The 13,011-nt window shown below is 37.1% G+C and overlaps 1 protein-coding gene across 5 annotated transcripts in view; it reads right to left on the bottom strand.

Annotated features, from left to right (window-relative positions):
- Positions 1-13,011, bottom strand: part of pfkpa (phosphofructokinase, platelet a) — a 33,534-nt gene that overhangs the window by 19,883 nt on the left and 640 nt on the right. For 3 of the 5 annotated variants that reach the window (XM_081353417.1, XM_081353418.1, XM_081353420.1), the window contains 11 exons: positions 9,809-9,882; positions 8,978-9,055; positions 7,015-7,204; positions 6,593-6,758; positions 6,434-6,478; positions 6,182-6,290; positions 3,755-3,850; positions 2,337-2,429; positions 1,668-1,793; positions 1,127-1,191; positions 127-196 (listed from right to left, as the gene is read on the bottom strand). In XM_081353417.1, coding sequence (XP_081209543.1) covers positions 127-196; positions 1,127-1,191; positions 1,668-1,793; positions 2,337-2,429; positions 3,755-3,850; positions 6,182-6,290; positions 6,434-6,478; positions 6,593-6,758; positions 7,015-7,204; positions 8,978-9,055; positions 9,809-9,882 — 1,112 coding nt within the window. Of the gene's footprint in view, positions 1-126; positions 197-1,126; positions 1,192-1,667; positions 1,794-2,336; positions 2,430-3,754; positions 3,851-5,603; positions 5,700-6,181; positions 6,291-6,433; positions 6,479-6,592; positions 6,759-7,014; positions 7,205-8,977; positions 9,056-9,808; positions 9,883-13,011 lie in introns of all 5 variants that reach the window. The other 2 variants (XM_081353416.1, XM_081353419.1) reach the window with 2 other exon arrangements.

Below are 13,011 nucleotides of genomic sequence, written 5' to 3'. Positions count from 1 at the left end.
AGAATAGCTAAGTTTGACCCAACAGCATGCTAATGTCAGTCAACAGAGGTGTTGTTGTGTTGAGATGGAGTCAAAGATCACCAGTGTAAAACAAACAAGGCGTCCCTCTCAGGATGCAACACTCACGTGTGGAAGCTCAGACTCTGGTTTGCGGTGAGCCAGCAGTTTGTAAGTCCTCAGGTTGTTCTCAAAGCTCCTGCATTTACACACAAACATAAAAGTGTTATTCTTATATTTAATAAGATTTAAGCGTTCTATTTGTAGTTATGCTTAAAATGAATACAACATACACACTACCGTTCAAAATTTGGGGTCAGTAAAAAGTTTTTAGAGGATACATTAAATTGATCAAAAGTTACTTTTACATAGTTACATAAAAAAATCTATTTTGAATAAATGTTATCTATTCATCAAATAATCCTGAAAGAATTTTGATCACAGTTTCCGTAAAAACTTTAACGGTTTTCAACATTGATAATAATGTTTCTTGAGCATCAAATCATCATATTAGAATGATTTCTGAAGGATCATGTGACACTGAAGACTGGAGTAATGATGCTGAACATTCAGCTTTGATCACAGGAATAAATTACACTTGAAAATATATTAAAATAGAAAACAGTTATTTTACACTGTGATAATATTTCACTATATTACTGTTTCACTGTATTTTTTGATCAAATAAATGCAGTCTTGGTGAGCACAAGACTATGCTATAAGTGAAATTCGAAAAATTCGAATATTGTGCAAAAGTTCATTTATTTCAGTGATTCAACTTAAAAGGTTGAAGGTTGAAAATTACATGCAAAGTGAGATATTTCAAGCCTTTATTTGTTATAATTTTGATGAGTATGGCTTACAGCTTATGAACATTTTCAAAATTTGTGAGATTTTGAATTTAGGGTTTGCATAAGCTGTAAGCCATAATCATCAAAATTATAACAAATAAAGGCTTGAAATATCCCACTTTGCATGTAATGAGTCTATATAATCTATTAGTTTCACCTTTTAAGTTGAATTACTGAAATAAATGAACTTTTGCACGATATTCAAATTTTTCGAGTTTCACCTGTAGAGTCAAGATACTAAAAATAGCAAAGTTTCAAACTAAATGTAGCAAACGCACCTGCCACGTAGCCGCACCGCCTCCTCAAATTTTTTCTCATCCATGGCCTTCTGCACCTGCTGAGTCTACAAGACAGAAAAAGCACTTCCATTATAATGATATTGTGACATGTATTATGTTGGGTTGAATTGATTTGTTGGAAACACTCTCTGGGTCATATTTCATATCAACATCGAAAGAAAAAAAAAGAAAAAATTCCACAAAGAATGTGAAAATTATGTCAATTTCAATTAAGCACATTTTTCATTAATGTAAATCAACCCGTCCAGACACATTTTATTTAATCATATTTTTTATAATTATAAAATGATATAAATTTATTTTTATTTAATTATAATTTTTATTTAATTATACAATGACATGTTATTAAATATTTAAATGCAAATAAATGTCATTAAATTCAGCTCATAGGGATGCAAATGCCAGAATGATTCATGAGAGCGGCAGTAATGCAATGCTCTCATTCCTCTGCTGAACTGCATGAGCGTGGATCTTTATTATCACAGCACTAAACCCGACGTGGCATCTGTCCAAGCCTTACCATCTGCACACACTCCATGAGGGGCAGCCGCACAGACTGGTTCCCACACAGAGACACCACGCATGCTGGCGTGTTTGCAGTGGTCTCAAGCAGCGCCAGAACCGCCTCCACACCCATGCGACTGGCCTGACAACAAACACAAAACAGCAATGCAATCTGTAGTGCTTTAGCGTGCTCTAATGCAATCTTCACTTTATGCATAGAAATAGTTTCATATGACAGAAAACGCCATTTTAAATCACCCTAGGGATGTACATATGTTTTCCACCCAGCACTGAGAATGCTTACTTAATATGTTCAATAAAGATAGTCAATAGGAAACATTTTTTTTGTGTGTGTGTTATTTGTTTAAGCAGACTGTGTTTGTCTATTGCTGTAGCTTATTCAAGAACCAATTCATGCATGTTGAATCCAAGGGTTATTATACTTTTCCTACTGTAAGTGTTGTTTGTGTCAATCGACAGCATGCCACATAATATGTACATAAGCATAATGTTGAAAATAAATGGACCACTTAGGAAAGAAGCTCTCTATCTTTTCCGGCATTATTTTTTTTCTCAGTTCCCCAGAGTGCACTTTAGAACAGCAGAGCAATTGCAGTGTGTGGACATGAGATCTGTTTATGTAATGAATGTAAGCCTCCTGATTTTATCCCCGAGAGTTTCTCACCAGAATCCTGTCAAATGCTGAGGGGGTCCCTCCTCTCTGGACGTGGCCCAGGATGGTCACACGCGTGTCGAAGCCCAGACACTGAACCACCAGCTGGAAAAAGGAAATAAAGAAGATTTAAACTTGAATTATAGGAATCAAGGGAATTTAGAGGTTTTAGGTCATATTTTGTCAACAAAACTTCTTGTCCATCACACTAGATAACATTTAATTCCAAATAAAGCAAATGTCTATGAGCATTTTGAATTTTCAGTACAACATGTCTTCATAATGTTTATAAATCTTACAGTAATATATATATTAACCCAAAACTGAGTTATTCATAGCATCAATGTTCAAGCTGCTCTTTTCCAGCTTAAGATTTTAACTTAGCTTTGTTAAGAACAGATCACAATTTAATATAGTCCATGGACCACTTTTATAATGCTTCTGTCTTTTTAAAAGTACAACGGCCCCTGGTCACCGTCCACTTTCATTGGATTTAAAAGAGCTGCATTAACCTATAACATCTCCTTTATAACAGTATAAAGTCATTTAATGATAAACCTAAGTACAAGCACAGAATACACAAACCAGTCATAGTAGTACATGCGTTTAGCAGAAAGATTCACAAGAAAGCTGCAACACACATGCAGATTAAGAGATTTAGCATTAATTGGTGAAATCAGAACAGCGTCCCATGCTAGTCAGTACATTAGAACCCATATTTTAGCGGTTAGCGTTAGAGATGGTGCAAAACATTGTAAATAATTCAACTCCCGCAGGACCTTTTTCAGGGTGAGGAAACATACTTCCTTTCACTATGAATAACCTGAACAAAGAAAACATAAATGTTTCCACAAGCATGAGTAAAGCTAGATTCTTACATTGTCTGACTGAAGAAAATTCCCATATTTCTATGATATTTTGTCCCATGATAAAGGCTTAGGCTACCACACATGCACAGTAGTTTATGGTATTCTGGAAAGTTTAAGATATTTATTTTTTGTTGCAAGTGTATCATTCAAGTCAGTTGCACAAATAAAGTGGGACAATATATGCAATGAAGTTTAAAATTTAGGGTTAGAGGTTTTTAAAAGAAAGTAAGTATGAGCAATGCTAATAGTGACGCCTACCTAATGTTTCTTGTAACACAAATTATTCTAACGAAAAGAACAGATAAGACTGAACTGTAAAGCACTAGAAAATGTGCATGCTCCTGCTTTGGGTGGCATTCAAGACACTGATGCCGTGCAGTAGTTAAGTGGAGGATAGCCATAGCTGGTTATGTTCGAGGTGACCACATGTGCCTTACCAGAAAAGAGTGTGTGTGTGTTTAAGCAAACCACACAGGACAAAGCCAGAGAGGGAGCACACACAGAGCTCAGAGAGGTCAGGGATCAATGCAGGAGCTGGATCTCTATACACCATGTACTTACATTCTTTACATGTTCTGAGGTAATGGGCTGGTTGTTACGATCAATCGCACCTTCAGCTACTATTATGATATTCAGCCTTTTCATTCCTGCTCGTTTCTATGAGGGTAAGAGACAGGTCACAAACTGATGACAAAAACAACGGGAGAGATTCAAAAAGCTGGAATTGAGGCTGCAGAAGTGGCCCATGAAGTAAATCGCCACTTACTGAAACACCATTTCTAATGAGGCAACTTTTGCTCAAATTGCTCAAAGTAACGAGAGTGGCGTGCTCCTTGCAAGATTACCTACCCAGATCTTTAACCACTACACCACACGACCCAGTTAAGGTGCATTCTTTCTAACAGCAATTCAATTCAATTGTTCGCCAAGTTGCTGTACTTTTGGTCCAGGACTCCAAATGGCTGTACTGCTGTTCAAGGTCTTTAAGTTCATGGTTGGTCGGCAAGTTGCTATATTGTTGTTCAATGTCCCAAAGTCGATGTGCTGTTGGTCAAGACTCAAGCAGTTGCTGTACTGTTGAACATGGTCACCAAGTTGCTATACTGTTGTTCGAGGTCCTCAAAATGGCTGTGCAGTTGGTCAAGGTCTTAAAGTCAATATACTATTGGTCAGCAAGTTGCTGTACTGTAGATTAAGGTAACCAAGTTATTGTTCATTTTCTGTTGGATGAGGTTTCCAAGTTGCTATACTTTTGGCCGAGGTCACCACATGGCTGTGTTGTTGGTCAAGGTCTGGAATTGTTCACCAAGTTGCTGTATTTTTGGTTGAGGTCGCCAATGCCCTGTACTGCTGGTCAAGGACTACAGGTGGCTGTACTGCTGTTCAAGATCTTTAAGTCACTATACGGTTGGTTGGCAAGTTGCTGTACTGTTGGTCAATGTCTACAAATCAGATGTCCTAAAGTAGCGATGTCCTAAAGTTCGATGTCCTAAAGTTCGATGTCCTAAAGTAGCTGTGCTGTTGGACAAGGTTTTAAAGTAGCTATACTGTTGATTGAGAAGTTACTGTACTGTTGATCATGGTCACCAAGTTGCAGTACAGTTGGTCAATGTCTACAAGTCATTATTTTGTTGTCCGATGTCTCCATGGGCCCTATTTTAATGATCTAAGCGCATGGTCTAAAGTGAATGGCACACTTAGGGCGTGTCCGAATCCACTTTTGCTAGTTTAATGTTGTCTCAAAATAGCAACATGCCAACAATGCGCCAGAACACACCTCGTTTTCAGACCAGCACGCCCATGGGCGCACAAATGGGCGCAAATGCATTTGCTATTTAAACAACGTGGCGCAGGACGTGAAAATGATAACTGCGTCGGACTGAAACTAGCAAAAAACACTTGCGTCGCACTTGGCGGTGCATTGCTCTGGGTGTAAGATAGGGCCCCAAGTGTCTGTGTTGTTAGTCAATGCCTTAAAGTCACTATTTTGTTGGATCTTTACTTTTTGTTGGTCAAGGTTTTTGTTGTTCGCAGACTTCACTTGGTTATGCTGTTGTGCGAGGTCTTAAAGTTAATATACTGTTGATCACTGTCAGTTGAGGACACCAAGTCACTGTTCGTATAATGTTGGTGTACTTTTGACTGAAGTCGCTGTGCCTTTGGTCAAAGTTTCCAAGTCACTGTACTTTTGGTCAAGGCCAGCAAAAAATTGCCAGATCTTATTGAAAAAAGAATGATTTGTGCACCATTTATCACTGTAAATCGCTGTCAGTGTGAAAGCCCTTGTACATCGTGTGGCATGTGGTAGAAAGTCTTACGGTCGTTTTGGAGCTTTACTGGAGATGGGCAACTGCAGATCTAGAGGATTCCAGATTTTTGCTCTCTCCCTTTGAAAACATCCAGTACTCACATCCTTGACTATACTAGAAGTAATAGCTTTTCCATGTCTGTCAATGGCTCCTTCAGCGACTATGATTATGTTCAACCTTGAACCTCTGGATCGAGTCTGGGGCAGTGAACACATTTGTTCCACAAAAACATAGGCATGTTACAAACAGAAGAATAAATTCAGAAAGTGGAAAATGAATTCATTGTACACAGATGACTCTGGAATAAATACCTTTTTTAAACTGTAAATGTGTATGTATAACCAATTTTTTAGTAGTGTGTCTTTTTTCAAGTAGTATGACTATTTACATAAGCTACGTCTCTAGCAAGTAGTGATGGAAAGCTATACACTTCATTGAACATTCTACTTTATCATGAGTGAAGCTTCACTGTAGTTCATCTAATTTATTTAATAAGCAACAATTTTAGATTCACTTCCCCAAAACTGTGTACAACCACAAGCATACTTTAATGGTTTTGACGATTTTTCATGTGAAAAACTAGTGAGAATAAATCTGAAAGAAAGTGTGAGCACTAATAAGAAGTATATCACGTGTGCTGCATGTAGATTTAGTGAGGAATTATGTATTTTTGTTTTACCGCAGAGAGTTTTTGACACATTTTCTCTTCCCAGCCATCCTCAGGGGGCATTTCAGGAATCAACACCCAGTCAGCTCCACATGCCAGGGCACTCACCAATGCCAGATAGCTTCATACACAAGCACATACAAATATATAGAAAACAGTTTCTGATTTGACAGTAGACAGCATCATTTCACCGTTAAACGCAAACAGCATGCCAATAATATGTTTTGAACAAATCCAGGGCAAAAATTGTTGTGCTAATCTTACCCACAATGCCTGCCCATCACCTCCAGCACAAATGTCCTCTGGTGACTGTAAACCACAAAAAAATGATTAGCCAATAAATGTGAATTGGCATATTTGTTCACAAGAAACAACTTGCACAACTGGAAACTTTTTCTGCTTTGTTATGGAGTGTTGAAGTACCTCTGAGCTGTAGTCATGATTGCATCCACCACCTCAATGATTCTGTGGAGGGCTGAGTCTGTTCCTATTGTCATGTCGGTGCCACAGAAGTCATTGTCAATAGAGCCCACCATGCCCACAATGTGAAGAGCAGAGTATTTCTGAGCCGCCTCCTCATCAATCAGATCTATAATAAAAAATAACAACAACAAAAAATGCAACATGAAAGATCAAATTCTAGACAATATTTTTGTATTATTATTTGCATATCAGTCTGTTTGATCTTATATTTGGCTAATTTAAGCATAATTAAATAGTTCTTAACCAATATTTCAAAATTCAGATAACTTCAAGCTAAAGATAGCTAGAACGCTTTTTATGTGAAATAAACAACACCCTCAATATACTAATTGTATTTCTATTGTGTCGTCTGCAGCTCATACTTTGCTGGACCAGCTCTGCCAGCAGGCCGCTCCACTCCTCTCTGAAGAGATTGGCCCCGGTCAAACTGCCGTCTCCTCCAATCACGCACAGGTTGGTGATGCCCCTTTTCACCAGGTTATGAGCCGCCTTCAGACGACCCTCGTGCGTGCGGAAATCTTTGCATCGTGCGCTACCAATAACAGTGCCGCCCTGAAACACAATCACACAAAATCTTAACCATTGTAAACATGAGATTGAAAAGGTATTGGCCCATTACTTGGTGTTTGCTGAATGGTGACGTTTAAAGATATCAGTTTCTCCTTAAAAAATGGTAACCACAGTAGGGGATCTGCAGGGTTTTAAAATCAAATGTAAGGCTCAAATAAAAATAAATACCATTATGGGTATAGGGCATTGTCCAGGGTAACATCCTAAACTGTAAAATGACTGTAAATATGATGATTGTAATACAAATTCAAATAATACAGGTTTTGACAAAGCCAAAAACTTGTAAAAAATTAGAAACCTCAAATTTCCGTCTTTAATTTTTTTTTTAAGAAAAAGGATGAGTCAAAATTATAAATATCTAGTTCAGTAATGAAACCCCAGTAATAAAGGTCCTTTACATGCAATCTACAAGCAATCACATCATTACAGCTTGCCACAAGCTGACTAGCCTTTGCTGATCCTGCAGCCAACGAGATTGCTTGCTCAACATTAAATAGTCTGGTTCATTGTTTGCTGTAAGCTAGTCCTGCAGAGCGCTATTAGAGTTCCTCTGAAACCCTCCACCTCCCCCAGCTCCACCTGCCTAGATCTGCTACGAGATGTATGCATGCCTGTTAGGGCTGCACAATATATAGAAACTATCGAAATATCGCAAATGTATATATCGCGATATGCATATCGCAACGGCTTGCAATAACTGGGGTCATGAACAAAAGACAAAGAGAAAATCACTCACTGCTCTTGGCTGAATAACTTCTGTAGCTTTAATATTTAATTCATAAAGTGAAAACTAAGCAGTGTTTTAATTTTACATTTGATTATTCAGTGTCTGTTGTTAAATGAATGAAATGAATAAAACACTGCTGTTCACTTTCAGAAGTTGTAGGGGTTTTTTTTTTCGTCACAAAAAGAATGTGAAACACGCATGCAGGTTAATTTTAAATATATTTTAAAGATAATTTAAGTTTATTTTACACACTTTAAGCATTATCGTATCGCATATCGAATATCGCATTATTTAATGAATTATCGCATTTCGCAATTTTCTTCAATATCGTGCAGCCCTAATGTCTGTTTATGAACTGCAGCAGCAACATATCTTGCATGCTTAGCATGTCAGTGTATCTATTAGCAGTTGCAAGGCTCTTCATACAGCAGCAATAACCAAAATCAGCAGCAGTGTAACAGATCTAGTCCATCAAGACCAAATACATTAACAATGCCATATTAAAAAAAACATGCTAAAACTATGCCGAGAGTTGTCCTGATCAAATATGGGTTGATTTCCACTTTGGTCTGAACTAACACTCTCTGACAGGTTGGTAACCCGTTAACAAAGCAGCAGTGCTTGTTAGAACGAGGCAACACGTTTGCATCTATGATATAAACACCATAAGGTAAACATTTTCATAAATGATCAAGAGTTGATCATAAGCAATCGCTTGGCATAAACGCATGGTATTAATTTATTGCGAACTGCTCTGAAACCGCAAGCCTGTAGAATGCGCAACTTTTACTTTTTTCACATTTAATTACAGTAAATCATAGCCTTTTAAAGTTTAATAATCAATCGCATTCGGCTGTATTGTGATTTCTGTTTTCTATCCCCAAATACCTCTTGAAATCAGATATTTGAGACTTCTATATGGCCTTAAATTCGTGGGGACTATGAATAGTAACCGATGACCTTGTGACAGTACGAGCAGAGGTATGTGTAAGTGCTTTGAGGGGTCGTATGATTCTCATCACACTCACCACTTGCAGCATGCTGGACACACTCTCCCATTTCGCCTCCTTGATGTTGTCGCCTCCATCCACCATACCCTGATAACCCTGTAAGTCACACACACAAACACATAAATACAATCCCTCCTCCTATCCTTCAATGACCTCTTAGTCACCAGAAATGAATTCAATTCTCTAGGTAATCGTATGAAGCAGCTTACTGAGATTGGCACGCAATGTTCTGGCTTGGCAAAGACATGGCTTTGTGTTTACAAAATGTCTCTACATGGCACAGTCTTGATATTAAAGATGAAGTGTGTCATTTCTGCATCATTAGCAGCACTTGCAAACACTTGCCTTAGCAAACGATTAAACAAATGACACGTTTCACCTTAAAGAATGAGGGAGGAATCAGGAGAAAATGGATGTGTGGGTTTCTTCACTGAAGCCATTGCATAAGAGCACAGTGGGCGACGGTATTTGGCCCATCACAGCCAGACATCTCAGGGCTTACATGCCATGTGATGCTAATGGAAATTCATGTTTATATGAGGCCAGGCCTTTTACCCAAAACAGTTCTGCTATTCCAACAACTCTGTAGTAGATTAATATAATGTATAATGCATGACTTATTTAACTAATAAGGCTGTGTGTACTCATAATACGTCTTGAGTATTAACATTTTTATATTGGAAATAAATGATTGGCCATTTGGAAAGGGTGAACAGCAACATCGAGAGCCATTAGACCCATATGTTACACAGCACTGACATACACACTAGTTTGTTCACACATCAATATAAGTATATACAGCATGTAAAGACATCCACATCCAAAAGACAGGATGAAGTAGAGACTGACCTCATGAACGAAGTAGACTTTGGCTCCAACATAGATTCCCATACGGACAACAGCCCGAACAGCAGCATTCATCCCTGGATGTAGAGAAACACCAAACAAATCACTTTATAGAGGGATATCTATAGTATAATACTAAGAAAACAGGTTATAAATGGCTATTTGTTTAGGTTTGCACTTGATATTGTAATGTGAGGATTATTGGAATGTTTTTGTACAGCATATTATAAAAACTTTTAGGGGAACTCATTTTCTTCCATGTTTGGTCAACTGTTGCTCGCCTCCTCCTATAATAACTCACTCAGACTTCAAACTTAAAGTGCCTCTCTGTGCAAGCAATGGGTAGGATATATATAGCTTATAATATAGCTTTCAATGTCAATGCATTCCTTCTGTGTGCTAGAGTGATGTCCATAACATAAAAAATGGTTAAATCCGCTTTAATATCATTTGCTAAATTTGCTCACTGAAAGCTACACTGCTGTTATTAGGCAACATATTACAAGTGACTGGGAAGAAATGACTAAGAAAGAACCAGTGTAAATAGCAGAACAGCTCGATTTCTTAAAGAAAAAAAGGTGATTACATTTCAGCAGATTCGTGAAGTCCACACGACTCATGCCCTATATTCCTAGTTCTCTGAAGTCATTTAATAGCTTTATGTGACAAACTGACATTCAAGTCATTATTCACTGATAATCTTCATGTTCAGTTTGGATATGAGCGCTTAGTATTTGCGTTCAGGGAAATGTGTAGCCTTTTATAGTATAGTCAATCTGATAGCGTGAACACATGCGCACTAGAAAGTTTAGAAAGTCATGGTCCAGTGTCTACACTATTTCTACCCAGGGTTTATTAGCAATAAGAATGTCTTTATACGCATGCACTGTACACTAGTTTACGTGAGTATAAAGGAGTTTTCAAACTAAGGAGTGCTAGGTGGTACGTGGAAGAGCTTAGAGAACTTTAGAGAAAAACTGTGTAAAAAAAGGAAAAGAAATAAATAAAAATAGGATTAAACTAAATAAATATATCCGATTAAAAAAAATATATAAATATTTGTATTTACATAAACATAAATAAATAAACATTATATTAAAATATTAAATAAAAATAATTAAAATAAATACATTTTTTTTATTTAAAACATTAAATTAATACTTTTGATTAAAATAAAGAAATTAAAATAAATAAATAAATAAAGAAAAAACATTTAAATAAAACTAAACTTAAATAAATTAAAAAAATAAGTGTAAAAAAGAAACAATTAACATTAAAAATATTAAAATAAATAAAATTGTATACATTTGATTACACAATTAATTAATTTAATTTAATTGATTTCATTTTTTTTATATATATATATAAAATACAGTTAACTTTTAACATTAGTTCTACAGTGGAAAAAAAATAACTAAATAGCATTCATTTTTGAGTATTAATTTGGGTCTTTAAACTTTTGCATTTTAGGATGGGGGTCCCTTGCATGTGGATGATCATATTTGTGGGTCTGTGGCATACAAGACTGAATAGCCCTAGTAAAAAGTAAAAAAACGAAGTATACATTGGGTTTTACATGGAAAACTATCTTCATTTCTTCATTTTTCTTTTCTTTTTTGTGTTCTTTGGCAGAACGGTATTCATATGGGAACAACAATGCTAGGTGGTCAACAGCTGATATGCTGGTCTAGCTTGGGTTCCTTCTACACTGTAAGTTTCATTGTTCACCAAAGTCTGATGTCAGACGAGAGATCTAGCAGCCCAACATGTGCTGAAAAAGTCAATTACACCATGATATCAATCTTTTGAGTGTCACTGTCTATCAGTTTATCTAAAGAGACAACAAATGCAGTCCTGCTATGTACAGTATGTCCTGCAGCTGCTCTAAAGTATCAATGAATGAATGCATCTATAACATGTATTCGAGTGACTGAGAAATGTGCATGTATACATTAAGCCACCGAACTGACTAATATTGCATGAGTGTTACATCAGATCAGAGTCACTACTGAAGTGACACTGCATTTGGTGACTCATTAACTGCTATGAAATGATATGTAAATGTTTACCACACAGTAACTTACAAACCAAGAACATTTGCATTTCTCATATGAGCTGCAGAGAAATCTCGTGAAAAAGAGTACAGAGTGCATACTTCTAAAAAAAGAAATAATAATAGGCTTACAAATAATATACTTTTATAAAGGAGTGCCTGAAATGGTCTCATAAACTAGATTGCCATTTCTAAAGGAACTACTAGTCTTTGCAATGTGGTTGTAAAAGTGCACTTCGTGTGCACATCTGAACTAACCGCTTTGTATAGCCTAATATGACTAGACTGTGTTACTCAAGTCATTATAAAGGTCATATCAGGTAAAAACAGCGTCTTTGCGTATTCAATCCAATGCACGACACGTATTCAATTCTTACAGCAAATGTATGATGTTTAATTATGACTGGGTGAACGTGACTTTGGTTTATGAAGCGGCGCGCGTTGGTCACATGACTCAGATTCCTGCGACGTAACTCACCGGCTCAAACGCGACTCCTCACGTACGCATCCTGTCTACGTGCTAAACCCTTAAAGTCACATAATTCACCTCTTCTTTACAAAACAAGCCACTTAATGAAGAAAAAAACATGACTTTTAAAAAAGCACCTGCACGCGATAAACACAGGAAAGTGACTGACACGCGCAGCCACTTCCTGGTTGAAGGCGGAAAAAAACTTCATATCGATGATTGACAGACAGAAAAGCGCCGATATGAGGTAAAATACATGACGGTTATTCATATTAAGCAAACATAAGCAAGCATCAGAATATTTTAGGCTCGAATGTGGCAGTGAAGATGCCATGCTACGTGCTCTTCGTGAAGGTCACGTGATTCCGCAATGCAGTGACATGCATTTGGAATAAATGCTATTCAATCACATACACACCTAACGTTACATAATAGAGACGTTAGGAAAAGCTGCCCGTTATCTGAAACCGTTATGACAGAAATGAAAGCTTCACTGTCATCTGTAATGTAGCAGGATGAGCTCAAATGTATTGTGTATGATTTCCATCCTCACCATCATCTCAACCTACATTTGAGCTGATATTAGCCAGCCTGAACAGCCAGCTGTGGTGGATCTAAATAATATATGACAGACATACACCTATGCCCTAAACCCGATGACCTAAACATCAACCACGTGTCAGT

This window comes from Scardinius erythrophthalmus, assembly GCF_964197995.2.
Source record: "Scardinius erythrophthalmus genome assembly, chromosome: 22".
Lineage (NCBI taxonomy): Eukaryota > Metazoa > Chordata > Actinopteri > Cypriniformes > Leuciscidae > Scardinius > Scardinius erythrophthalmus.
The sequence above is the reverse complement of the archived record's forward strand: the minus strand, read 5'-3'. Positions and strand labels throughout refer to the sequence as shown.